Raw genomic sequence first — 27,845 nt, 5'->3', positions numbered from 1 at the left:
AGAAGCCTCCGCCCGGAGACCGGAGCGAGAAGGGCGAAGGGCCGGGATTAGGGGCGTGCCCGTCTGAGGGGGCGTGTCTGCCGGGCTGGGGGCGTGTCCCGGCGGCCTGCCCGTCTGAGGGGGCGTGTCTGCCGGGCCGGGGGCGTGCCCGACTACGGGGGCGTGTCCCGGCGGCGGGGCGTCTGGGGGGGCGTGTCTGCCGGGCCGGGGGCGTGCCCGTCTACGGGGGCGTGTCCGGGGCCGACCTCCCAGGGCCGGAAACGTGCGGGTCGGGACCGCTGGGCGGTGTCAGCTGCGAGGTCTTGGTTGGGGTCGCGGCGCGGCACCAACAGGGAAGCCTGCGCGCCTGGGCGCCCGGGTGAGGCGGGGACCCCGGCCGGGGCCTCTCGGGACAGCGGACGCCTCCGGGGTGGGGTCGGCCGGGCAGAGCTCGGCGTCAGGGATTTCGTCCATTTTCAGGGAGACGCAGGGCCTGGCGCCGGACACTGGAGGCTTCGTGCCCCGGAGCGCGTCGTCGCCTGCTGGGCGCGCCATGAAGCCCGCGGCCGCCCACGGCCTGCTCCTGAGCTCCCTCTGCCTGGCGCTGTGCTGCCGGGGCGGCGCGCGCGGGTCTCCCACGAGGTGAGCCCGGAGCCCCGGAGTGCGTGCGGCGGGTCGGGGCTGGCGCAGGGCGGGGGCCGGGTCGGGGCCGGGGTCCAGGCCGGGGTCCGGGGTCCGGGTCGGGGCGGGGGTCCGGGTCGCGGCCGGCAGGGCGTCGTAGCGGTGCACGTCTGGGTTGGATACAGCGAGTCTCCCCGCGGGCTCTTCTTCCCCCGCGCTTGCCTTCGGTGTGGCCGCTCCTCCGGGCTGGACGGGAGCGCATGTGGAGTCTCCTGCTCCCTTGTAGACGGAACCGAATTCCGAGCACCGGATTGTAATTTTTTCTTCTATTTATTTTGGCTAGTGATTTCGTATTTAATAAAGGCTTTCGTTCTTGGGGCGCCTGGGTGGCTCAGTGGGTTAAGCCTGTGCCTTTGGCTCAGGTCATGATCTCAGGGTCCTGGGATGGAGCCCCGCAGCATGGAGCCTGCTTCCTCCTCTCTCTCTCTCTCTGCCTCTCTGCCTACTTGTGATCTCTGTCTGTTAGATAAATAAAATCTTCAAAAAAAAAAAAAGGCTTTCGTTCTTACATAGTAGGTGAGGGAAAAGCAATGACTTTAATTGGTTTTGCTGTTTTATCATCTACTTGAAAAGGTAACAGAAAGCCTATTCTCTAAAAAAAAAACCAGCTGCATTGATTAATGGATTCGTTTTGGCCATCAGGTTAAGAGCATATCACTGGAGAGGAGGTGTGGGGTCCTGGTTGAGTACCAGCCGCAGGTTCATCCAGTTGTGTGACCTTGGAGCTCCCTGGGTGACTTTGCTCAGCTGTCACCTGCCTCCTGAGCGTGGATTCGAGGCGAGGCAGAGTGTGCATAGAACCCCGCCTGGCCAGCAGCAGTCAGTAAATGTCGGTAAAGAGCTGGAGCTCTCATCTGTGGTCCCCGCCACCCCGCTCCCTTCATTGTCCATGCGCTGATGTAGTCGGACAGCCATGGTGGGCGAGGCCTGGTCTGGAGAAACAGCTGGTTCGACCCTCCAGGACTGCAGGGGTCCGCAGGGGCTTTCCTACGCGCCGGCTGGGTTGACAACTGGTGACTCTCCTCTCCTCCTCGGCTTCTGGCTTCTCTCTTCACTCTCTGGTCTGCGCTGCTTTGCTGCAGGTTCCCGTACACCCCCAGCACTCTCGCAGGACTGTGTGTGGCCCTTGTGTGCAGACGTTCTCAGTTCTGATAGATTCACGGTACACTGCGTGTTCCTCCCTGGAGGAATTCTTCCCTGGAGGAACGGTGTCTCCTTCCCTGGCCGTAGCTTTAATCCCATAGCCTCAGTTTCCACCTAAACGAGGGTTTTGTACCCTGAAAAAGCAGCTTCTGACACTTGTCCCAGCTCTAGTTCTCATGCTGCAGCTCATGCTGCGTCTATACTGAGTGCGGAGCACAGCCGCGCTCTTGTAACATCTGGATTGTGATTCTGTGCTGATTCAGCACGACCACCCTCTTTACAGAAGCCAGCGTGTGAGAACTTGGTCCCGCTTTACTTTTGAATCATTCCTTCTAGAATCTAATGGAAGTGTCTGCTTGGGTGATGTCCCTGTGTGGCCGCTGCTGGCGTTTCCATCTGTAGCTATCCATCCTGCTTCAACCTGTTTGCAGACACAGCTCCCCCGCCTCACCTGGAGGTCCTAGAGCCAGGGGAGGGGGGCATGCGGGGCGCGCAGGTCAGGCGGGGCATGGCCACGCTCCGGACTGCGTCCGAGGGAGCACTGTATGTGGGGGAGCACTGTAGAGCCAGCCACCTGCCCCTTCACACCAGTGGGCGTAGCACACTCAGCCCCTCATGCTAGTTCAAGTCCTGTTTTGCTGCTAAGTGAGCCACACAGAAATTCCAGTGTGAGGGCCGTAACGGGTTTTGCGGATGCGGCTAAAAGATGATGGTACTTCTGTGTCTACACTCGTGACCAACCCTAGGAGGAAGGCCGCTTCAGGTTTCCTTCCCCCTTTCCCTCCCGGCCTCTGCCTCTCTTCAGTGAGGCCTTCCCGGGCTTCCTGGCCTAAGATTTCAGTTCCTGTCCCCACTGCTGACGTGCCTGATGTGCCTGTCCTCTTGCTTGCTCACATTTCTTTATCACTTGTCACTGTGGGCACCAGGTGTGTTCTCTTAGCTACTGTGGTCACCGTCTCCCTCCCTGGCACGTGTGCATCACCAGGGGAGGGACTTGGTCCCTCACCCAGGACAGCGGCCCTGTCCCACGGTGGTGCCTGGCTCATGACAGTCACTCAGCGTTGGTTGAGCGCGTGATGGTGTAGATGGATAGATGAAGTTTTCTTTAACTTTAGAACAGTTCTTGAAACATAAATTCCTTGTCTTCCAACAGTGACAGTCATGAGTGGAAAAAACTGATTATGGTTCACCACTGGCCTGTGACAGTGTGCAAGGTGAGTTTTTCTGCCTCGACTGGCCCCGTTCATCTGGTGAAGTCCCATGTGGAGTGGGTTTCTGTATCCACGTTTCCTCACGGAAACGTGTCATTTGTAGTCCTCCTGACGTGCCTGTCAAAGCTGCTCTCTGTCTCTGGGTCCAGTTTCCTAAACTTCACGCCTCATTGTCGCTTTCTGCCTTTAGGGCTGTTGCTGTGCAGGCTAGAGTAGTGTGACCAGCTTTGGGTGTCACTGCAGACCTGGCTCCCCACCCCGCCAGCTGGGCCTCGCGGGAGCCCGAGTTCCTGTGGGCAGGGCCCTGTGGGGAGCTCCTGTCTTGGGTAACACCGGAAGATCTGCCTTTGGGGCAGGGAGTGGGGTCCTTTGGTGGCTGAGGCGTTTCTGAGACAAAATGTGGGTGTGTTCCTGTGCACAGACCTGCATCCATGCATGGAAATGCATTCTGACCTTGAGGCTTCAGAAATTAGATTTTTAAAAAGTCTTCTGCTCATGAAGTGTCATTGTCAGGGAATTAATTTCTCTACAGGATGCCCAGGATGAGGGGTCCCGGTACTCTGGCTCTGGTGTCATCCTGGGGAGTGGGGGTATCTCCGGGCTCATTCCCTGCGTGTGTAACACAGGCATTACAGGGAGCGGCTGGTGTCTCTTTCTCCACGATCCTGGGCCCCGGTTGTCCCCTTAAAGACTCATCTGAGACACTGGACGTGGGGCCGGTAGAAGACTCCCCCCAACTCCGGCCATGGGCCCTGACCTTGCACCTGTGGGAAATGGGCCCCCCGCTGGGACTGTGCTGTCCTGCGGGATGAACTTGGGGGTGTCGGGAGAGGGAGGCATACGCCCCCACTCTGACGCTGAACCTCGTTGCCGTGCTCTTCTGCCCTCTCGGCCTGCGGCAGGGACCTCTCTCGCTGCCTCGCGCCAGTGTCCTAAACCAGAGCCTCCCTAATTTCCAGACCAGCCTGGGGCAGAGCTGCCGCCCCACAGAACGTGATCCCGACAGGAAAGGCTTGAAAATCCGCCTGGAGCCTCACCTGTTCCTCACCGGACCCCCCACACCTGCTTTTCAGGGGCTCATTCCCCACCACAGGGCATCGGGCACGAGTCTGTCCTACCTGGTCCCACAGCCGTCCACACGTTTCTCGGTAGTCGGCTATTTTGGAAGAACTCCCCATTTAGCTAAACAGTTGGGAGGTCCCTGAGGGGCGCTGCTCAGCTTTTCTCTCTGTGAGGTTGTCTTTGTCGTGCTCTCCTCACTTTGGCATTTTCGCGCCCGAGCGCTCCTGTTTACTTTGTCCAACGTTCACGCTTGAGTGTGTCGCTGACACATCTGGCCCCGGTGGCTGAACCCGCTCGTCTCATGGGGACTGGGAACCCTCACGTTTATGGTCACACGGGAAGAAGATGAACGGGCGGGTGGGAGCGTCTCCGTCCCACGGACTTAATTTGAGAACACGTTAAAAAAAAAAAAGCAAAACTCAGTTTTTAATTATGTTATGTAATTAGGGATCGGGGCCTCCTTCCGCCCGCGCCCGTGTCGCTCCTCGGGCCGCGCTGGAAGCCGCAGTAAAGGAGCCACGGGTCAGTGATGTGCTCTGTGTCTTTTCGCTGCAGGAGGTGGAAAAGGACTGCAGAGACCCTCCGGATTACTGGACCATCCACGGATTATGGCAAGGCCCGGCGCTGTTCACGTCCCGCCAGCCGGCCCGAAAGCAGCTTGAGGCTGGTCTTAAGGGTTACACTAGTGGTTCTCGTTAGGAGTTTAGTCAGTGGACCGAATCCTTATTGAAAATATCTCCGCTGTTTGTACAGTAACCCTGATCTTGTGGTTTTTTAGTTCTTTTTCAGTAGAACAGGGACAACCTGGCTTACATACGCTTGTAGGGACTCTGGGTCCAGGCTGGGATCCCTGAGCCTCTCATTGCGTCTTTCCTTGGGGGCAATAGGTGGATGCTTAGAAATCAGTGAGCGTGTGTGCGCTGTGGACACGTGTTGCGTGTGCGTACGCGGTGCGCATGTGCGCTGTGCACACGTGTGTGTGCGTACACGGTGCGCATGTGCGCTGTGCACACGTGTTGTGTGTGCGTACGCGGTGCGCGTGTCACATTTACCGGATTTATCTCGGGTTTCGCATGCATTTTGTGCACTTTATTCTTTCCCTCTTCATGCGTGTATTTGTCGTGTTTAACTCTGCGCATGAGTCAGCCTGTCAGCGGGACGCCTCTTGTCCTGCTGCTCCCGCTGGAGGAGGGGCCGTTCTGGTCTTTGCCGGCACATGCTTGTTGCTCAAGATTGGGGGTCTGTGGGCAGAGATGAAGCGGGGGCCAGGGCAGTGATCCAACCCTGCGGTCTCCGGGAGCTAGGCTTCCTCGGGTCGTGCTGACGTCCCTGCTGCTTCCCTTGTAGCTGCGAGGACAGTGCACAGTGCAGTCCCGTCCCGGCGGGGAGCTGCCCTGGTTTCAGGGTGCAGGGCCTGCGGACACGGAGACACGCAGGTGGTCTAGGAAGTAGAGTTGGTGGCCTGGAGAGCTCGGCTGCATGTGCAGACCGGGACTGACCCATGCAGAACTAGACGAGGGGAAGCAGGGAGGGGATCCGTGCTTGGGAATTTAAGAAGCCGTATTTGCTGAGCCTGGGTCCCTGTGTGAGCGCGGTCTGCATGCTGGGCCCTGAGCCCAGTCCTCCCTTGGAGAGAGGGAGAAGCGCTGGTGTCTGTGGCCCGAGATTGGCCGAGGGAGAGTGCAGTCCCGTGCCTGACTCCCGAGCTGCCCCTACCGGCTGGTTTCATTTGCTTCCTGGGAAGAGCCGACTTGTTGGCCTGCCTTCCCGGAGGGCTCTCTGGTCACCCTACCCGGGCTCTTCCTTAAGTGACTCCCGTGGCCATAGAGTGTCTCGGCCTTTGGTCCCTGCAGACACTAATGGAAGTGTCTCCTGCCATTTGGAGCTCACCTCAACGAAGACTAACTTCTCTTGTTTTCCATTTGATTTCAAGGCCCGATAGAGCAGAAGAGTGTAACGGATCGTGGCCCTTCCACTTCGAAGAGATCAAGGTAACGCCCCTTTCCATCGCCCCTACCTGTGCCGCCCTCGGTTAGCCCCTCCCACATGTGTCCTCCACGGCGCACGCTCACGTGAGGATCTCGCTCGTGTTCACCGGGATTCAGCCCCGGCACTTCGCTCGCATTTCTGGATCCGTGAAACACTCCGCTTGTGCAGTGCGAACTGCCCTTTCTCCCCTGCCCGGGGCCCACGGCACCAGACGGGAACTGTGTGAAGCGACAGCAGACCCCGACGGGTCACCACCTGCCCACGTTAGTCCCGGGGGCCCCTGTGCCTCCCGGTCAGCATTTCTAGACCACTCTGGCTTGTAGGACAGGCAGCGGTACTGATGAAGTTCTAGAACCTAGGTGAGGTTGAGTGGGCTGAGGTCCAGAGCCGATGACCAAGAAAGAATTCTTGAGACGTCTTTGGTGCAAAACGGCGGTTTATGAAAGACCGGGGACAGGACCCGTGGGCAGCTGCCACCCCGGGTTGTGAGGGGTGGCAGGTTCTGCACCCTGCGGTTGGGGGAAGGGGAGGGGAAGGGAGGTTAGGAGTTTTCATATGCTAAAGAGGGCCTACGAGGTGCGGAGGTGCAGAGGTGCAGAGGTGCAGAGGTGCGGGGAGGCCACTGTTGTCTTTTAGCAAGCCATTAACATCAAGATAGGCGGGAGATTCCTGTCTTGCAGGATTGTGATCTCTGCAAGTTAACTATTTGTTTCTTATGGCGGTCAGGGGTGCCCAGGAATGTTACACACATTACCGAGGGGAGCGGGTGGAGAGGGGGTGCAGGGTGCCAGCTTCTGCTTTGTCCTCAGCCAGCCTTCTGCTCCCTCATCATTCCCCCCTGAACAATTTTGACCCTTAAATCTTTAAGGTAGTTGAAGGTGGAAGGTCTCATCTTCTGTAACTTCTTCCTGCTGAATAGGGGTGTAGAGCTGTCCCTACCGACTCGGTCAACATTGATCAGTTGAGGAATGTGTAGGGGAGGTAGGAGAGGCGGAGGCAGCTGAATCCAGCTCTGACAGTGAAGAAGTGTCTCTGTGCCTCGTCAGGATCATCTGTCGCTGAAGTCATTGCAGCAATGGAGTCTGGGCACCAAGGAGAGAAACACTGAACAAAGCAACATAATAGATTAAGAAGGCGGTAAGAATGAGAAGCCCGAAAAGGAGATTTTTAATTGTTGGCCATAGTCCTCCTCCAAACCAGGAACTTAACCTTCACTGAGAGAGAGAAGGATCTTGTAGAGCCTTAATCTGGGCATTCATACCTTTTATTAGTCCTGTGACATTTCGGTGATAGTCTGGGATGTGCACGCAACATTCTGCTTTGATAACTGCACATGTGCCACACTGTGCTGCTGCAGGACGTCTGAGGCCATCCTGTTTTCTGGACCGCCTTGCACATCTGCGAGACTTCGGTATTAAGTAGGGAGATGCTATTTAGTGAATCACTGAGTGCCTTTGTAGTATATTTACTAAGGGCTTCTACGTGCCACATGACATCCTCCAGTCCCACAGATGGAACAAAAATGGGTGCTAAGTGATCATATCATTTAAAAACAGATCGTGTCCATCTTTGCTTTAAATTGGGGAGATTAGCTGGAGTGGTGATGGTTTTAGTAATGCGCCCATGAATCCAGGCAAATCCTAAAGTACAGCGACCTATCCACCCTGGAGGAAGCCAGGGCCACAGGTTAGTCCACATATCCAGTGGGTTCCGTTTGGAGCTGACCATCTAATGCCAGGTCGCCTTACCCAATCAGTAGCAAACCAGTCAGTAGCCTGGAGTACTATTATTTGGGAACACATTTCTAATGATAGCCGTCCCAGATGTCGTGCGTTATTTGCCCAAGTATCATACATATGATTCTTTGTTCCCAGCAGAAAACTGCCTTTTGACTGAGCCGTCCAATCGTGGGTGTGAGCCACAAATATGTATCCCAGATTTGATATATGCCATCCTCAGTATAGTGATAAGGAGGATTTTGTAACTTAGGCCCATATTTGATTGGGGAGTTATGGCTTGACAGCAATCCCCTTTCCTTCCAAACAGCTCCATGGGCATGTAGTACCAGGAAGGCATATTTGGAGTCAGTGTTAATGTTTATTTTTAGGCTTTGGCAATTGCAAAGTGCTAGTGAGCACTATGGCATATCTAGCTTTTCTTATTCTTTTTATGAACACTATTGTCATCAGTAAACCAACTGTCATTCGTATTTTTAACAGGGGCATCTTAAATCTGGCCAACTAGAGTAAGCAAGATCAATAACCTCTGAACAGTTTTGCTCTATAGAGAAAGAAGCACAATGGTCAGGTTCAGGCATACAGGTAACTAGGTTTAAAGTTTGACAAGTTTTAGGTACTATTTCTGGCATATCTGTAAGTGTAGCCCAGTATTTAATAAGTCGGCCTCCATCATCCACTGGTGGCCTTTGGTTTCTAAGACAAATCTGGACCTGATGTGACGTCATTACAGTCAGGGGCTGTCCCATAGTGAGCTTTGAGGCTCTTATGAGGAGGGCTGTTCTCTGCTTAGCTAAAGCATCTGTTTGCAATTGCACCTCAACAGAGGTGGCCTCTAGGATACATACGACTAAGGGATGAAACCATTAAGAAGCCCTTTGAGTACTCCAGCCTTAACAATATCCTGATTACAGAGGATCACTGGCAAGTGGGAGAAAACTTGTCAAGAGGTAAGGGGAGTCCCCCATGAATCATCCAATCCACTCACAAAGAAAGTGGGGTCATCCATTATCTCCACAAGTCCATAGTTAATCCTATGGAGTGCAGTATATTGGCTTTTAGGCAATTTCATTATTCCAGCCACACACAAGGTGTTAGTTAAGTTATACAATTGTTGGGGAATCAATCCCATTTTTCCAGCTGTTTAATCATGTGCCATGGGGTTCTGCTAATATCCCCACAAAATAATAAGATCAATTAAAGAAGCTATTGTGCAACTTTTTTGAAGTTTACCTCAAGTTGTCTAGCTTAGGTAAACAAACATTTAAAGACAATCCGATCTAGAATTTAACATCCATAAAGGTGTGTTATTAAAACATAATTTTTCTCTCTAAAATAACCCTCATTTCCAGAGAGAGCCAAATCAGGTCTAATTCACTTGAGAAACAAGTCCAGTTTTAACAAACGTGGCCTAATTATTTACATAAGCTCAGCAAGAACAGTGAGTGTGATCTTACAGACCTTTTAGAATCTGCTTTGCTGGAGCTTCTTATGAGGAATCTCTAGGTTGAACTTTCAGTAGCCTCTCCGGGCCAGAAGCCAAGCCACGTACTTGCCGTCAGATACGCCAGCAATACCTGTCCATTTGGGCGAATTTCTCTTCCTGAGGTTCCCAAAGTATCCTGCCCGGAAGTGACATTGTTTACTCACCTGGTGAGGCTCCTGGGAACTCTGTAAGCACCGTATCAGGCCAACAGTCCCAAGGGGCTTTATGGCTCCAGGTTTCATAAAGTCAACCTTAGTTCCTTAAAGCTGTCTGGTCATATCTGAGTCTTTTCAAATAGGACATCCCAGTCAAAGCCTTGGTAAAATAACCAGTTTCCACTGGCATCCTGTTACAAGGAGAACAGATTCTTACTGAACTTATGCAAATGACTGATTGCCATGGAAGGAAGAATACTTACTGAGACCTTTTGGTTGCAGAGGGTTCAGATAGAGAGAAAAGTTGAATGCCTTGATTTGTTTACAAATCAATACTTTTACATCTCTGTAAGTTACAGATAACTTAAGAAAAAGTATCCCTAGTCTGGAAGAGCAAACATTAGAGAACCAGCAATGTTTTAAAATAAGTCAAAACTATAGTGTTTTAGTTCCTTTAGTCCCATGTTACTGAACCTGGTGAATGCAGCTTCCGTTAGTTCTGGAAATCCTTACCCATTTCAGTTTTAGGATTTTCAAGTGTATCAAATGTCTGTATTTGTCCTAAAGTCCTTTATATGAATCTCCTTGAAGATAAAACTCATTTTACAAGAGAATTAAAACAATTATAAATGACAAAAACTCAGAATGGATATGGTTAGAGCTGATGAGATGAGAGTTTACAATTTAGCTGGCAAAGAAATCAAGTTATTTCTGTGACACACGACATTTCCATAATTACAATATCAAGCGATGATCTCTCAAAACATTAAAACTTTAGGAGATACATAGAATCTCTAGAATAGTTATAGCATTTTCCCAAATGTGACCCAAGTTTTATCATGGGTTCATCAGTACTTCATGAGTAACAGCATACCAAGGAAAAGCCTGAGTTAAAGAGATTTACAACTTAAATCTTGTCAACATTTGCTAAAATCTTATAAAGTTTTAAAGCACATGCCTAAATATAATTAGGGATGGTAAACACCTGATAAAACAAAACAGAGAAACTGGGTTTTCTGGGCAGGCAAAGAGAAAACCATTTATATTTTCTAACAGCAGATCAATTAATCTAAGAAAACTTTGTCCTTTTGAACAGAGACAATTTCAGTCTTATACCAATGTACCTTTAAAACCCATTCATTTCAATCTTAGTCCGTCTTGACCGGACTTTCCTTTTCTGAAGATTTCCCTTCACAAACCTTCTACAACTTTCCTATGCATTCAGGTTTTGTCCCAAGCCATTTCCTTCCAAACAAGCATCTCATTTAGGACAAAATTACCTTCTCTTACCCTCAACACAATGTATTCCCATTCCTTAAATCTTTCTTCCATATCATCTACTTTCCTACAGAGTTGTTTCCCGTATTTCCATCAGTCTTAGTTACACTTAGCAGAATTTGATAGTCTTAGAAACCCTTAATCTCTAGTGAAGACTAAGTATTAACGAATTGTGAACTGTTACAACAGAATTCTTTAGATGGCAAATTTATGAGTCAGTTAAGCGCAAAACATGTTTACCAATAGATTTAAATATTCTTAGTTTCTTTGCAGTAAGAAGTCAAAAGCACAAACCTACATCCAGTAATTAATGGCTTAGCATTTTATCCCATTTGGTTAAGACCTAGATGTCCATAATTTAATTCCATTTGTCATCCAAGCAAAATTTTAAACTTTCAGGTTAGCAAAGACTTTGAAAGCTATCTCAGCAATTACCCATTAAAACTTTGAGACAATTAACCATCAGTTTAGTCATCTCTTTGCTAACAGATTTTAACAAATAACATGAGCTTATTTGACCTTCAGTAAACTTTGATAGAATAAAAGCTTCACATTTACTGCTGTAACTTCAAAGACATGTCTATCTTAATTAAACCAACAAACTTAACTTACTTTAAATACTGATTTACGTTCCACCTGGGCCTACTCCACTTTGAATGTTTACCTGAGACACGGGTGGGAGGATCTGGAGTGGGGGGTGTTAGGTCCAGGGGCTGCTCTTTGTGCTCCTTTACAGTGAAGAGAGAAGGAGCCGCGGTGCATGGTCTAGAGGCCGGTCATGCAGGCTGCACGCACGTTGGTGCAGAAGCAGGAGAAGGGGAGACAGAGGAAACAAGGTGCCGCCAGGAGGCAGAGAAAGGCTTCCCGGTGTTAGAGCTCATCAGCTCCAACAGAGGAGCAGACGCCATGCTTTCCCACCAGCAAGGCGGAGGGGTTAAGCAGTCCACGTCGGGCCAGAGAAGACAGGGAAACTTCCCCGAAACAAAGGGAGTTTCGGCAGCTGCTTGGGAATATTCCTTATGGTCTCTGTCTCGAGTTAGACTAGCCCCGGTTGGCTCCAGTTATAGCCATTAACATGGGAAGTGAGTGAGGGAGAAGCCCCCACGTCTATTAGGAGAAACAGAGAGAGAGAAAGTCAGAGTCCCCTTTGCTAGGGATGGCCCAGCAACCTGGGTTTACTAGAAGAAGGCTTATTATCATCCAGTATGTCAAGTTTACTAGCTGACTCATTTGGGCAAACATTCTGCAAAAGCCCTTTAGTCTGGGCTTCTGGTGTAGAGCAATGAAGGCCTACATATGAGCAATGAAGGTATCCTAGGTCCATTTGCCCTGTTTCCTGCAGAGGAGATCTAACGGATAGATCCCACTGAGGCCATGCAGTGTTACAGGAGCTCAGTCCTTTCCTAAGTTTTGCAATCCAAACTATTTCCAGTGGGTTAAAAGGCACCCCAAGGTAGAGTCCTTGACAACTGAAGAAGCCTACTGAGGCCATGCTCTCAGAAACATAAAGAAGGTTCATTACCAAATCCCCCCCGACTCCTGGGTGGCATCCCACGCAGGGTATGTCAGAGTTTCCCGTGTGTCAAAAGCGACCGGAGGCGTCCCTCAACAAAAATCGCTATTGGTCACCATCCTGCCTTCCCCAAGAAGGCATTCCTGCCATAAAAGGCCTTGGAGGGGTGTCGCGTCCCTCCTCTTCCCCATCACATCCTAGGCTGATGATGGGTGCCTGGTGAACGGACCAAAACACTGTGCCATGCCATGCCATCGTCTGTCCTGAAGACTGCATACTGTTTTGCCATTTTAACCCATGGAAATACTAGAAAACTTTGGCAAGGGGAAATTACCCAATTTCGTAGCTTTAAGTAGTCTGTAGAAGACACTGACAAGAAACAGTAAAGACTGAAATCCATCATGGTCTATGCGACATTCCAACACATGTGGGCCATACAGCCAACTTCCCTAGGAAACGGTCCCCGGTTGCATTTTAATTCAATCGGGTGCTGGTTCTGGCCGGCTCCCAGGGAGGTCCCACGGCCAGAAGTGGCTAGACCAGGGATGTGGAGGGGATCACATTAGATCAATCAGGAGGAAACCTCACACGGGAGTCTTAAGATTGGCAGCCGTCCTGGTGACTTAGGTGGCTGTCCCGTGCCCAAGAGAGACAACTTTATAGAAGAACAGGAATACAGAGAGGCCATCAAGTTTCTGGGTCTTTTTGCCATTCTGGCCAGGGTACTAACTTACAGCCAAAAGGCAGACGCTCTCCTCCCCGTAGAGCAGCCACGGGCTAGAGGATTACAGCCTGAGCAACTGACATGCAAGTGTTCCAATAAGACCATACTCCTTGAAAAGCCCCTGAAATGAGAGTAAAGGAAAAGGAGAGAAAGTACTCACCAATTTTGCACCGAAGCTCAGAGTCCAAACCTAGGTGAGGTTCTAGAACTTCATCAGTACCAGGCCTGGCCTTTCTGGCTCTGGGCAGGGGGGCTTCCAGGGAGGGCCTCTGAGCAGAAGGAATGGGCCTTTCCAGAACAGAGGCCTGTGTGACCGAGTAGCCCAGGGAGCGGCTTTGATGAGCACTGCTGGCCGACGCGCTCTTGAAACACCACGCTGTGTGTGTAACCAGTCACTGTCCGGTGACGAGAACCTGGATTCATGGGGCAGGGCCTGCCAGGGTACTGGGCCTCCCTGAAAACAGGAGGTAGCATCAGGATTTGCTAGAATGGGGGTCCTTGCCATGAATAGACGGCCCCCAGAGGGGGATGGCAGGACACTCCAGACCCTTCACGTGTTCTCGTCCACATTATACTCTCTTTCCTTCCTGTGAGGACCTTTGCTGGCATGAGCCCGGAGGCCTGAGTCTGAGGACCGTCTGTAAGAATTATTAGTGTACCCCAAAGCCTGGCAGCGTCTCGTTCCTCAGACACACACGTCCGCCTTCCCGGACTCACTGCAGCTGGCCTCATGTCATGGGGATGTTCCTGGTCAGAGTCTTGTGACCCGGCAGTGGAACTACGTATTCTTTGACATTGTACTGAGGGCCTCTGGCATTCCCGCTGGAGAGGGAAAGCGCCTCGGCTGCAGTGTTCACATGAGAGCTGCTGTGGGGGACTGGCCAGGGCGGAAGAGCCAAATGGGCAGAGGCTGTGGGAGCGGAAGGCCGGAGGGGCCACAGAAGTCGCGTGAACAGGGCTCCGTGCCTCCCTGGGACAGAAGCTCCAGTGGGGCTCTGGCTAGGGGTTTGGGGGTGTCCTCCTTCCTGAAGGGGGCTGGGCTTTGGCACATGTGCGGGTGACAGTCGGCTTTGGACATGTTGAGTTTGACGTGCCCTGGAAACGTCCAGGTGGGCTCCGTGGGTCTGTCCGGATTGCGGTCTGGGCCAGAGGTGAACTTCGGACCCGTGCACAGACGTACGATGCACAGAGGTGTGAGCGTGGACAGGTTGGAGAAGCAGGAACAGCCCGGGACAGAGACGGGGGGGCGGGGGGGGCACGTGTGGTTAAGCAGCCAGAGGAGGGGGGCCGGGGGCTGGGAGAGGGGGTTCCCGAGGGCGCGCTAATAGGGTTCATAAAAGCAAGGCTGAAGATGCCCTTCAGTGGCGCGGCCTGCCGGGCACGGGGGTGGGGGGAGGTGGCCACAAGCCGCTCCTTGTTCAGACACTGCTGGTTTACTCGTTCTGTCCCAGGAAGCCCAGTTTAGTGTTGGTCCCCAGGAAAGTGGCCTGCTCCCTGCTCCTGTGGGGCTGGTGGGAGCTGAAGCCCGAGTGTGGGCAGTGCAAGGCCAGGGACATGCAGACAAGGAGGCAGACCGCTTCCTGGGAAGTTGCCATGGGGGCGTGAGGACAAGACTTACTGGCAGGGGATGCGAGGGGCGTCCCGTTATCTGGTGACTGGCGTGTAGTGACGGGTGGTGGCAAATAGGGGAAAGCGAGGTCACCGGAGTCTATCTAGACAATGTTTTAAGTGAACGTTGTTTCTGGCCTAGTGAGTTTGGAGAAGTTAAGTTGTAAACCAGGGCAACTATCTGTACGGTTTAGGGGGCCCGTCTCCCCGCCCAGATGAGCTCCCCTCGGGGGAAAGGAGAGCCTGAATTTTGTGGTGCATGTTTTAATCTGTGGATGCTACTCCTTAGAGCAGAAACCTAAAGCCGGGGGCGCCTGGGTGACTCAGTGGGTTAAGCCGCTGCCTTCGGCTCGGGTCGTGATCTCAGGGTCCTGGGATCGAGTCCCACATCGGGCTCTCTGCTCAGCAAGAGGCCTGCTTCCCTCTCTCTCTCTCTCTCTCTGCCTTCCTCTCCGTCTACTTGTGATCTCTCTCTGTCAAATAAATAAATATCTTTAAAAAAAAAAAAAAAAGAAACCTAAAGCCGAAAAATTGAGTGGCATGTCCCATCTATGTCCCCCAGCACACCGCGTCCCCTGCGGTTGACACACTTGTCACAGGGTCGTACTTCATTGCTAGCAGACACTGCGGTTCCCGTAGGCTAGCTCTGTGTCACGGAGGGTTATGGGTTTTGATAGATAACGCGTCCCTCACTAGACCGTATGGAGGCATCTCACTGCCCTAAAATCCCTCCTCCTCTGCTTGTCCCCCTCCCCACCCTGGCCCCTGACTGAGCCTTCTCAGTCTCCGTACTTTAGTCTTGTCCAGAATGGCCACATCGGGACTCACACGGCCTTTTCAGGTTGGCCTCACTGATGTGCGCGGAAGGCTCTCCTGTGTCCCATCACGGCTTGATGGCCGCCTTCTCGTTAGAGCTACATCCCCTCGTCGGGCTGGACCGCCGTGTGCTTACCCGCTCCCCTCTGAGCGCGCCTGCTTTCCAGCGCAGCCTCGCGATGAGTCAAATTGCACCTTTCTCTGTGTTGTCGCTTCATGCAGAGTAGGGACAGAATCGTTTTCCTCCCCTGAGTGTTACTAATCGGCTGAGGTCACTTCTTTTAATGTAATGGTGAATCAGACTGGCCTGCTAGGTGGCGAGGCCTTAGGTCGTACGTGGATTTTTTTTCGTGCACAGGACCTCCTGCCTGAAATGAAGATGTACTGGCCCGATGTGATCCATCCGCTAAATCACAGCCATTTCTGGTGAGTGCAGGGGCGCCGCAGCCTGCGTGGGGGACGGGGGCTGGGGCGCGGGGACGGACCATGGGGCCGCTCTTCTGAGGCGCGGAGGGGTGAACCACTTTTTACCTGGGAGACCATTTTCGGGGCCTTTCTCCAGTAAATGAAAAATGTGGGCGAGGGGTGCCCGGGTGACTCAGTTAAGCGTCTGACTCTGAACCTCAGCTCGGGTCTCGACCTCAGGGTTGTGAGTTCAAGCCCTGCATTGACTCTGCGCGGGGCATGGAGCCTGTTTGGAAAAGATCCTGCGGGCACGTGGAAGTTACAGACTGGCTCTCAGTCCATGACTTCATTCATCACTTTGCTTTACGCTCTCCTCTCCTGAGGTTTCACTAAGACAAACACTCGGGTATCGATCGACGGGGCGCTCGCCGCAGCACAGACAGGACAGGATGTTCCTTAAAGACTTTGTGCTGCTGCCACGAGACCCACCAAGGAAGAAAAAGAGGTCGAGGTCTCGTGCTACGACTTAGCGAGGACAGGGTCGGGTCCCACCTGCGGCTCGGTCCACAGCCTGTTCCAGAAACATCCTGAAGTGTAGCAGGAGCTGAGCCAAGGAAGAAAACACTGTGTTTAACTCAAAATAGCTCTTTAGGTCAGTGCTTGGGAAGAAGGTTAAATTAACATTCCTTTCATTTACGTTATGGTAGCCGGAAATAATCACTGTCTCGGCCACACTCTGATGTGGCTGTTTACATTCAGGTCACAAGTACTTAGATTTTCCAAAATGGTTAATTTGGTTTGGAAATATATGTGTTAGAGCATTCAGGAAGAGAATTAAGTGCAGATGGAAGCTTTCTGAAACCACGGAGCGGCACTGGTGCCCGTCCCCCAGGCTCCCTGGTGCTTGGAACCCTCCCGGGTCTCTTGCACAGGAGAAGCACATGGAGTCCGGGAGAAGAGTGGCCTGGCCCTCCGACCCGTACTCTGCACAGACGCGTTCCCGAGAATGCTTTCCTGGAACTTGACGCCCAGCCGAGCTGGAGGGGGGATGGGAGAAACCGGTGGACCCCTCTAGACTACTTCACAGCACACGCAGAAATGCCGAGTCCGCGCTAGGCACGCAGGGTACGGGTTTCCACGCGTTCCGGCGTGTTCCGTGCCACAGCCGGTCAGCTTGTTGGTGCCAGGTGACTTACCAGTGAGTCGACAAATAACCGTAAAGGTGATGGTCCAAGCTGGTCCTTGAACACGTCATCCCAGTAGTGTGGGCAGAGCGTGTGTTCTCAGAAAGGCAAAATGGTAATTTTTCAGCTTGGATAGAAAGTAGCATATCTCAAAACTTGTGTTCTAAATGTGGAGGTGACTGTCCCGCTCCTGTTAGTAGCTGTGCTCCTAGGGCTTCCAGGTATAGGGCAACTGTCGTCCCTGGCCCCTGCGTGTGGCGTTGGGTCATGCTTCCCTGTTCCCCACATTCCCTTGGCTTTGTGAATTTCTGGAGGGTCCCGGAGGCCCTCCGGCCTTTCCACCTTGGCTTCGTCGTTGGGGCCCCGAGGCAGAGGAGGGCTCCTGTCCGAAAACCGTCCTTGTTCATCCCAGAGAGGACTCAAGTCTGCAGAGTACACGGTCTTGGTGTTACTTCATGCTTGAGAAGGTTCTCTAAGATTAAATCTATTCACAAAATTAGCCATATTAAAAAGTACCATGGACACAGCCCTCTGCAAAGTAGGGTTTCTGTTTGTTTTCTGATGCTTGTACGAAGAAGAAGGAGAGTTGAGTGAGACCCAGTTTGGCGAGCGGCCTCACCGAGGGCGGCGTCCTGGGCCTCGACGTCCCAGAGGAGCCTCCACCTCTCATCCCGGAGGGCGGCCCCTGGGTCTGCTCATGTGCCCTCTGGCAGGCGAGGGGACACCACGATGGGCATCTCTGTCTGATCACTGACCATTTTGTGTTAAATGCAAACTTTCCTGTTCCAAATGAGGTGGGATTCAGTGTTAGATGTATACTAACGATGCCCTAATGGATTCTGATCCTTAAGCTTGATCCAAACTGACATTTATCGAGTATTTCTTGTGTGGAGGGAGCCCCCGGGCTGGTGTGCACGTGCTGTACACAAAGCTCATTGCGCCGCGAGCTCCCCATGTGGCAGGTTCTGGAACGGTTCCAGCTCCACGGAAACTAGGGCGTCTGCACCGCGGGTTCCATCTTCATCTCGTCGGAAAGAAATCCTTTTCCTGCTCTGCAGAAATAATTCACTCTGGAGGCTGTGGTAGATGAAGAAAGGTTCCCACGCCACTTTCTTAGGCTGAAGCGACTTGTCACTTCGCACGGCCTGTGCACGAACCTTATGGATGTGCTGGTGTCTGCTCAGATCACAGGCAGCACAGGACCCCCTCACAAACACCTCTTCCACTCTCTTGCGCTCATGATGGCGAACATCCGATGGGACAGCGACCTACGATTCTGAGGGCGGCGCGCCCTACGTCTGCGGGTTATGGGGGTGGCTCTGCGGTGCGGCTGGACGGGGGGCCAGCGTGGGGTCCAGAGTGCCGTTTGGGGGCAGACTCTGGGACTTGCTGGCTGGGTGGCCTCGCTAGCCCCCCTGCCTCAGTTTCCCCATTTCTGAGCTAGCAGTATGTTTGCCTTGCAGAAGAACGTGAAACTTCTCGATAACCTGTGATGAAACGTGGGGAGTTGTTATCTACGATCTTCTTCTCGAATCTGTGTTGTTGCTCGTGCGTTGTCCTGCTAGAGTTTTGTCGGGGGCGGATGAGGACACAGTGGAGACGGGGAGTGGGCCTACGGCGTCTCTCAGGAGGTCGTGTGGCTGCCGTCCTTCTCTCACTGCTGAGGAAGGACAGGTCAGCGTCCCTGTGAAGCCAGAGCCCCCGCGGACGCCCGTGCTGGTGGCCGGGGGCCTGCGTCGTGGCACCTGCTCTTCCTCAGCTGGGGCTGTGCTGTGTCGCTGAACTGAGTCGTCCCTGCTGGCGGGGGAGGCTGCAGGGACACGGCGCGCTCTCTGGAGACCGGACTGTGTCCCCTGGGGCCGCGTCCCCACGAGCAGGGCCTCCCGCATCATGCCCTATACACACAGGGAGTCTTGTCCTCTTTCTTTGTAGCAGACACCACATGCGCGTGACTACCCCGTCCTGGTACAAGCTCTCGCTCGTGTATTTGTTTCATGACTTTTAACCAGAGATTTTTTGTTAAAATACTCTCGCAGGAAGCACGAGTGGGAGAAGCACGGCACCTGTGCCGCTCAGCTCGACGCCCTCAACTCGCAGAAGAAATACTTCGGGGGGAGCTTGGGTCTTTACGAGAAGCTGGAGCTTAACAGGTAGGGACCCCTGGGGTCCTGGTGCTCGCAGGCCGCGGAGCCCTCCTGAGGAATCCTAGCGCCTCCCACCCAGCCCTCCAGGTCAGTCTGGGCCGTGGTCACATACAGCAGCCTCGGAGACGTGGGTCCCCGTCTGGGCGCGGACGTCATCGGTCGGCGAGGTGGCCCGAGGAAGCAAGACTGACCAGGGCACACGTGTTTCAGCCGGGATTTTGGACGGGAGTGTGTTGCATTAACGTGGCAGGTTCTGTACAGACCGCCCATCTCTAAGTGTCTGCATCTCTGCTCTCGGGCTTCTGGAATGAGCAGGAGGAGGTGGTGGGCAGGGGTCCTCGGAGCCTAGAAACTACTCAGAGCTCGTAAACACCCCTCCAGATGGCCCTGCGGAGGGCCAGGCCTCCTACCCCCACCCAGGCCGTGACCGAGAGCGGGGGCGAGGCTGGCCGTCCGCCGTCTGAGTGTTCCTGGTGGCCAGTGTGGGAGGGATTCCTGCTCTCCTTCATCTGGGCCGTGACACGATAAACCTACGACCGCGTTTTAAAGACCAGGATGGGCAGTTAGTGTGCTTTCCTCAGAGTGAGCCCGGATCCCATCAGGAGCCTCTGCTGTTCACCCGCGTGAAAGCTGCTGCGTCACATCTGCTTAGAAAGTGCGGGAGCCCCCATCAGTTCTCTGCGTGTGTCCTCTACGTCCTGCACACAGAGGCTCTCCGTCCCGCACACAGAGGCGCAGCCAGTCCCCCGTTTCACTGGGATCCAGGGGGTGGGGTCCAGTGTTGGCACAGGAGGGGCGAGTGCCTGTGGGGAGAACAAGACGCCCATTGTGCACCGTGCACAGTTTCTGCGTCTTTGGGTCTGTCTGCCAAGCCGGAAGATGACGGAGGGGTCCCCTCGAGGGCCGGGGGGTACACTCCAGCTGTGCCGCCCAGCTCCTGCGGGCCAGGCTTCTCTGCAGGCTCTTCTCGCAGCAAGAGCAAGACCTTGGGGGGCGTTTCCTCACCCCCAAAGTGTAGGGGATACCAAGCGCAGACGTCCTTGGGGGAGTGAACCGGGAGAGTGTCCGCGCTGTGGACGGGCGGAGCGCAGTCCAGTCGGGAGCCGCTGCAGGGAGGAGGCTGCCCCCTGGCGTTCCTGATGACGAGCAGCGCGAGGTCCGGCTCGCTCCCCAGGCCCCGTTCTGCTCAGTCAGGCGGGAAGAGGGCAGTGAATGGGGACTGCTGGAAGGGTCTATCTGAAACATCTAAATCGTCCCTCCCTTCACCCAACGGCTATTTATTAAGTCCCCCAGCTTACCCTTGTTGAGTCTGTAGCTCTCCCGCGCGTGCTGGAGTCCCGGTGCCAGGGTTGCTGCAGCTGCGGTCCTTGGGGACGCCTGCTTCCTCCTCCTGCAGAGAGGACGCCCTGCGGGGAGGGGGGGTAGTGTCTGTTAGAGGACGTGGGGAGAGAGTTGTAGGGAAATTGTATTCTCTCCCCGGTCCCCCAAGGAAAATCTAAAATTGAGGTACTCAGAAAATTAGGAAGTCAAAACATAAAATCCCTTGTATTTTTCTCTATATTATAAACCATCACTGAGGATTATCTTTTTCTCAGAGGGAAGCCTGTCATATTAGATAAACTAACAGTGTTTTATTCACTTTATAATATGAAGGTTGCAAACCTGAAAAAAGGTGAGATACTGTGAATAGAAGATCTTTGATAACCTACAGACACAGGCCAGGGAATGGATGTCAAACTAAAGGCAACACCATAGAAAACATTATAGACTAACCTGGGCTGAATGCCAGGCTTCCCCAAATCTCTCTCTCTCTCTGCCTCACTTCCTTGGTGACCTGACTCGGGCTTTTCAGCAACACCGCCCAGTAGAAATACAATGCAGACCCCACACGTAACTTAAAATTTACTAGTACCTCATTAAAAAGAGCAAAATGAAAGCAGCGAGATTGATTTTATATTATTTATCCCAGCATAGCCAAAATATTGGAACTTGAAATAAATATTTTAAAATTTGCAAAGTTTTGCAATTCTGGAGCCTTTGAAATCTGGTGTTTACGCCGCACAGACAGTGTGAGAGCAGGCCGTGGGCAAGTTTTGTTTTTTTAGGCTGTAAGGACCCTTGCCCACCACCTCCTCCTGCCAGGGCCGGGAGCATACAGCTGAGATGCAGACACTGGGGGGTGCGCTGTCTTTACAAACACTGGTTTGTTAACACAATGTATACTGTTGCCAGAAATCACAGCAGGAGCAGGTGTACCCCGGGCAGTCTGGTTTTCCTTGGACAGACCCATCTGACGATGCCCATGTCCAGAGACGCAGCCCGGGGCTCATGGCCTGGATAATCTAGGGAGGCATGACGGGGGCTCAAGTGTTGTTTTGAGACCATTAATCTGAGAATTGTTTATACCCCACTCCATCATTTAACAGGTAAATTAGTCATATGGTATTTTGTGGGGATGGCTGGTCAAAACCATATGCTTTAGGAAATGATTCAAGTCTGTGGGTGTTGAATGTATTTGAGGATTTGACCAAGTGTGGTTTTCTAGGATAAGCCTGGAATCCAGAATCAGTTGCTAACTGTCTTTTGAAACATGCTTGGCAAAGAGGTGGTCATGTGTGTGCCTGAAACAGGCTTGGCAGAGAGGTGGTCACGTGTGTGCTGTAACCGCAGTGGGTGTGGGCCGTCTGGCCACTGTTGAGAGGGTCTGGGTGCTGGAGAGAGAAGGAGGGTCAGTAGCATGTGAGCCATGGGGAGCGGTGGTCGGCGAAGCCCAAGTACCATTTACTTGCTGTCCTTGTGCCCAGATGTATTGCCCAAAGCAATAGAAAATAAGTGCTTTCTTTTAAGAGTGTCTTCATTTTTATTAGGAAATAGGATGTTTAAGGAGAACAAGAAAGGAAAATGTACGGTATTACACAGCTAATTTTTTTTTAATTTAAATTTTAGCATACTCCAAAAATTGGGAATAAAGCCATCTATCAATTACTACCAGGTAAGTCTTGCTTTCAGCTCAGCTCCGTAGCCGGATGTGTGTCTGCTACCTGAGGGCACCTCGTGTCTCCACGGTCGACTGTCTGCAGCCCAGTCCACGCCAGGGTTTTAAAGGGCCTTGAACAAGCCCCCTCCTGTTAGACTCTTATGGTTCCAGAGTGATTTTATTTAAGTCTTGCTTCCCGGTGCACACTGAGTGCGATCCGAAAGCTACGTAAACCGGTGATTTTGAGCCTAGACTCACGGTCCCTCGGGGAGGCGCGTGCTCCCAGCTCTCACAGGGTTGGGGAGTAGGTGGTTCAAAAAGTGTAAGGTTTTATAGGTGAGATAAACACAACACCAGGCGAAGTGGGTGCAAGGCAAGATTTATTAAAGGCGCTCTCCGGCGAAGTTTCAGGGCTCAGGAGAAGGGGAGCCAGGAAAGTTGCACCGGGAGGAGGTGGGCACCCTTGGGCGAGGTTCCGCGACTCTGGAAAGCAGAGTGGGGGAAGTCGCGCTGGGAGGGAGTTGCCGGGGGTCTTTTATCTGTCTCCTGCATAGGTATTGGGTTACCTATGGAGACGTGACATGGGCATACATCCTTTTGGTGGGAGAGTCAAGGGTTAAGGAGGGAGGGGGTAGGCTGGAAGAAGGTGACCCCTCCACGGCGAGACCCTGCAGTGGTCATTTCCATTGCTCTTCCTGCACTCCGGGAGCCTCCGGAGCCTCCGGTCATTTCTATTGTTCCTCCTGCACTTCCGGAGCCCGCCGACCCAGCAAAAAGCACATTCCGTTTTTTTTTTTTTTTTTTTTTTTTTTTTTTTTAAGATTTTTATTTATTTGACAGACAGATCACAAGTAGGCAGAGAGAGAGAGGAGGAGGAGGCAGGCTCCCTGCTGAGCAGAGAGCCTGATGTGAGGCTCGATCCCAGGACCCTGGGACCATGACCCGAGCCGAAGGCAGAGGCTTTAACCACTGAGCCACCCAGGTGCCCCCCGTTTTATGATATTTTGTTCGATGAAGAAGCATAAGATTTGTTTTGGTTTTCATGATAAAACTAGAAATTTAAACAGCCCAGATCTTACTGTCTGGTAAGCATATACAAAAGATAATCGTTTTCTACCCAGAAGAGCCTGTTCTTGTAAACGGAGTCTTCCTGGCTCACGGCCAGGCTGATTCCTTTACCATTGCTCGTGGTCACCCTCCATGGGCAGGTGTCCCCCCAGAAAGACACTGGGTGACCCTCAGAGCCTGGGGTCTGTCCTCTGGTCCTTTACCCAGTAAGCTGACTGACTCCTGGGTTAGAAAACGTGATGCATTCTCTACTTAGGCTGATTTAATCTCCTGGGATTAAAAAAAGATTTGAAGTTACTGATTTTAGCGATCCTCGGTTCCAGTCCCCTGCTACACACTGCGCTGTCACCTGGGTCCCCTGAGCAGAAGTCAGTTGGCGTCCCGACTGCGCTCTCTGGCGTCGGTGCTCCGCTGTGTGGCCGGGTCCCACTTGAGCTGGATCTTGATCGGATCTGGATCTTCCATTTAATTTCCTCCCTGCACCGAGAGTGTGGCTGGGAGGGAACGGTGACCCTGGGGAGACCCTATCCGCTGCCCCAGGAAAGAGAGGGCTTGCAGGGCCCCCTTGTCCTCGGCGTTCAAGTTCAAGCAGGTAGGGGGACTGTGTTTACATTTTTGCCCAGAACGTGTCAGTCAGACCACTGATTTCAATGACCCAGGATAGCAAGTGTCCTAAGCTCCCCATGTGTGCTGCAGGTGCCCTGTTAGGTTGAGAAGCAGCAAGAGGTGAGCTCAGACGGGAGTCCTGGCCTCTGAAAGTGGGTCCGACTTACTGCACACAGCAGGCTCTGGGTGTGGACAGAAGCACGGGGCGGCCGGGAGAACGGAGACTGTAGAGCACGTGTAGGGGCCACTGTGGTCTGAGGGTGGAGCCCAGGTGGGCGACAGCCTCTCCCTGGGGTCTTGTCTGTGAGCCTGGAGTGCCCAGAGGATGGTGCCCTGTGGTTAGCCGTGCGGGTTGTGAGTGTGGAAGCCGAGTGTGCTGTCTGCCTGGGCGGAGCCCTTACACCGCCTCTGTGCAAGGAATTCTAATGCATTTGATTCCGTTTCAGATTTCAGATATTAAAGACGCCCTTGCCAGCATGTACGGAGTTGTACCAAAAGTCCAGTGTCTTCCGCCAAAACAGGTCAGATGTGCTCTGTTTCGTTGCTCGTTCTGTCTTTATCAGGAAGACAGGTTTTCGACATCCATGTGGTCACCGTAGAGTTGCCAGGGGCAGAGGTGTGTGTGGGAGTGTGAGCGCACAGGCAAATCCTGCGCGTGCTTTAAAATCGCAGTTGGTTAAACCCAGATTCAGAGGGGTACCTGCACCCCAATATTTACAGCAGCATTATCAACAATAGCCCCACTGCGGAAGCAGCCCAAGTGTCCATCAGTAGATGACTAGGTGAAGGAGATGCAGCCTCTGTTTCCAGTGGAATATTACGCAGCTGTCAAAAAGAATGAAATCTTGCCATTTGCAATGATGCGGATGGAGCTAGAGAGTAAAATGCTGATCAGTGTGTGAGGCAGAGAAGGACGGACCGTAGGACTTCATTCATACATGGAATTTAGGAAACAGAACAGATGAGCAAAGGAAAAAAAAAAGAAACAAACCAAGAAACAGACTCTTGACTCTAGAGAACACAGTGCTAGTGACAAGAGGGCTAGGGTGGGGGGTGGGGGAGCAGCAGATGGGGGTGAGGGAGGGCACCTGTGACGGACGGAAGTGATGAGTCACTGTCTCGTACACCTGACACTGACAGGACATTGTGCCAGCTGTACTGGAATTAAAAAAAAATTATGCACACGCACACATACACGCACACGATTGTCCTTCAGTGCCATGCTCGAACAGGGTCTGTTTCTTGAGACTTCTCTCCAACAAGAAGGGGCAGTGGGCAGGAGCCGGAGGCGGCTGTGGCTCAGGTCTGAGTTAGGGATTTCTTGGGCTTTGCGTTGTTCGTCTCAGTCGCCACGTATTTATCTCGTGTGCGGATGGGCTCTCATTTCTTTCGTCAGCTTTGATAAGACTTTAATTCTTTTTGAGCAGTGGGGTCCGCTGACCTACTTATTCTACAAAACTGCTTCTCCCGGTGATGCCATGATGCGTATGCCACAGGCACACAGGTGCACGTGTCTGAGGTTCGAGCGGTGTCCCTATCACCCAGGGCCACCAGGCTGGCACAGGGGACGTCTGGGTGGTGACTGGGCTGTGAGCCCCATGGCCCCCTGCGGGTCGCTGCTAGAGGTGGGGGGGGCTCATTGCTGGCCCCTGGAATCCCCGCTTGTCCCTTCAGGTTCTGAGGCCTGATGACCACAGAGCAGGGCCCCCCCGAGATCCTGATTCTCAGGCATCTCTCATTTTCTGGGTTTTAGGGGGAGGAGGTGCAGACGATCGGTCAGATCGAGCTCTGCTTCACTAAGGACCTGCGGCTGCGGAACTGCACGGAGCCGGGGGAGCTGGGGGAGTCCGGGAGGGCCTGGGGCCTGGGGCTGGAGGTCTGCGAGGACGGCCCGGCCTTCTACCCCCCGCCACCGCAGAGCACTCGCTGATGCCCCCTGGCCACCGGGACGTTATTTCGAAAAGCTGAAGAGAGTCACCAACCCGCTGCTTGTCAGAAAGCGGCCGCCAGGTGAACTGTTCTGTTTACAAGCGTCTCTACTGCACAAGCGTCTCTACTGTACGGCTGTTCTGTGCTCCGTTTCCCCGCACGCCCATGAGCTGACTTCATGGCATGTGTAAGTTTGGGCCCAGCATGGGTGCGCTGAGAGAAAGGAAGTCTCCCACGCCCCGGTAAGGGCTTTGTGTTTGGAATAAAGGATGTGAATTTTCTTTCTCCTTTATTAAGGTCTTTGGCATCTTAGACACAGCAGGGGCCCCGGAGATGGGCACACGGTGGGGACTCAGAACAGCTCCTGCCTGCCCTCTAAGCGGCAGCCTTCTTGGTGTGGGGTTGCGGGGCCATGCCAGCCCGTTGTCAGGCCAGGAGGAGGCCAGCAGTGGGTGGGCGTCCCACCTCCTAGCTCAGGACGTGCTTGCTCACCATGTCCCCTCAGTGGCCTGGTGTGGGCAGGAGAGGTGCCCGAGGGGCCGCAGGGGACAGGCCAGCCAGCATCCCACCCAGTCCGGTGTCACTGAACATCAGCCTGGAGCCGGTTTGGGGTCCCCTCTGGGAGCAGGTAGCCCAGCTGCCACAATGTGGGGCCGCCGGTGAATGGGACTCAGAAGCACGGTAACACAGTTTGGCCCCGGGGCAGCGCCCTGTCCCCCCAGAGATCACGCCTTCCTCTTTGTGCAATAGCCGCTGGGCAGGCTTCCCACCCGCCGCACCGTGCCTTCGTCTGTGGCGTGAGGACCCCTGATGGGACGCCGAAGCTCGGGAAACCCCCTTAACATGGCCTCTCCTTGCTCTCGGCCCTTCTAAAACGGAAGTTTCGAAACTTCTCCTTGCTTGGCCTTTGGCTCTGGGGGCTAAAGCTGGACCTGTCTGTCTGTCTTAATCAGGTTGATGCCATCCTAGTTCTTTTATTCATCGAACACTTGGAATTGAATTGACTCTGTGTACTTCAGAACACTGACTTACTTAATCCTAAGAACAGTTTTCAAAAGAACCGTGTTTTTAACAGAGAACCTGTTGAATTGAGTGGCTGTGAAAGGTCATGCTGTGAGGGATGCTGATGTTTCCTTTCTTGGTTTAGGGTTAGTGTCAGTGCATAAGGGGGTGACTGATTCCACAAGCAACAAGATTTTTTAAAAGATGCTGAGTTTCTCATCAGAGCAAGTCCTGATTTTATTTCCCTATTTCCCCGTGGGGTGAATCTGTGTGTTCCCCACAACAAAGGACCACACTCTGCCTTACAGCCACAGAAATTTATTCCTTTATGGTTCTGGGTGCCAGACCTCTGTGACCAAGGTGTGGGCGGGGCCACGCTCGCTCAGGCTGCTCAGGCTCGCAGGGAGAACACTGCTTTGTCTCTTCCGGCTCCTGGCAGTGCCCGGCAGGTGGAGGCTTCCTTTCAGCCCCGGCCTCTGCCCTCCTGTGACTTCTCCCCATGTGTGCCTGTGTCAGCTCTCCCTCCCCCTTCTCTTAGAACGACATCAGTCATATTGGACCAGAGCCACCCCAACAACCTCATTTTAATTTGATTACATCTGCAAAGACCCCGTTTCCAAATAAGGTCATGTTTACCAGTCATGGGGATTAGAACCCACGACATCGACCACAGACAAGACGGGTCTGGCTGCTGGTTGCCATATTCTGTACAGTAGGGCTTACGGTGATGCCGTTACCCCAGGGAGGAGCCCATTGGGAAATTATCCTCCTACAAGAACAGGGAACCTGGGAATTGTTGGAGAGGGGATCTCTGAAGGATCTCAACACACTTAAAACCCACACAGGGGAGATGGCTTCCTTGATTGGGGCTGAAGGGATTTTTTATGAAGATTGAGGTTATCCTTTGTAACATGTGCCTTTCTGCTAATGCACAAAGACTACCCAGAGAAAACACTTAGGTTCTCAGCAGGTACGACCAGGCTGTGACTGTGAATAGCTACAGCCAGCAGGGACTTGGCGGGAATGTGCTGTTGGGGGCTGAGGTTGGGCTGCCCCAGATAGGTCGATTTATTTTGAGTTCTAAAGACATCAAAACTGAGATTCGGGAGAAGCTCTTTGCCTCCCGCTCAATGGCCAATAATAATAATA

At 53.1% G+C, this 27,845-nt stretch overlaps 1 protein-coding gene across 2 annotated transcripts; it reads left to right on the top strand.

The window, feature by feature from the left end:
* Positions 1–204: 204 nt before the first annotated feature.
* Positions 205–25,986, top strand: RNASET2 (ribonuclease T2). 2 transcript variants are annotated; one of them, XM_047733707.1, is made up of 10 exons: positions 205–358; positions 460–621; positions 2,957–3,017; positions 4,632–4,687; positions 6,010–6,067; positions 15,740–15,807; positions 19,007–19,120; positions 22,061–22,106; positions 24,212–24,286; positions 25,519–25,986. In XM_047733707.1, the coding sequence occupies exons 2-10, from the start codon at positions 533–535 to the stop codon at positions 25,693–25,695; spliced, it is 744 nt and encodes a 247-aa protein (XP_047589663.1). In that variant the 5' UTR covers positions 205–358; positions 460–532; the 3' UTR covers positions 25,696–25,986. The 2 variants fall into 2 exon arrangements, with proteins under 2 accessions (XP_047589663.1, XP_047589662.1); XM_047733706.1 differs by having other exon boundaries at positions 2,954–3,017.
* The last annotated feature ends 1,859 nt before the right edge of the window (positions 25,987–27,845 follow it).

Source organism: Lutra lutra, chromosome 6 (assembly GCF_902655055.1).
Source record: "Lutra lutra chromosome 6, mLutLut1.2, whole genome shotgun sequence".
In the NCBI taxonomy this organism is placed as follows: Eukaryota; Metazoa; Chordata; class Mammalia; order Carnivora; family Mustelidae; genus Lutra; species Lutra lutra.
Note: the sequence above shows the minus strand (reverse complement) of the source record. Positions and strands in the feature narration are given on the sequence as shown.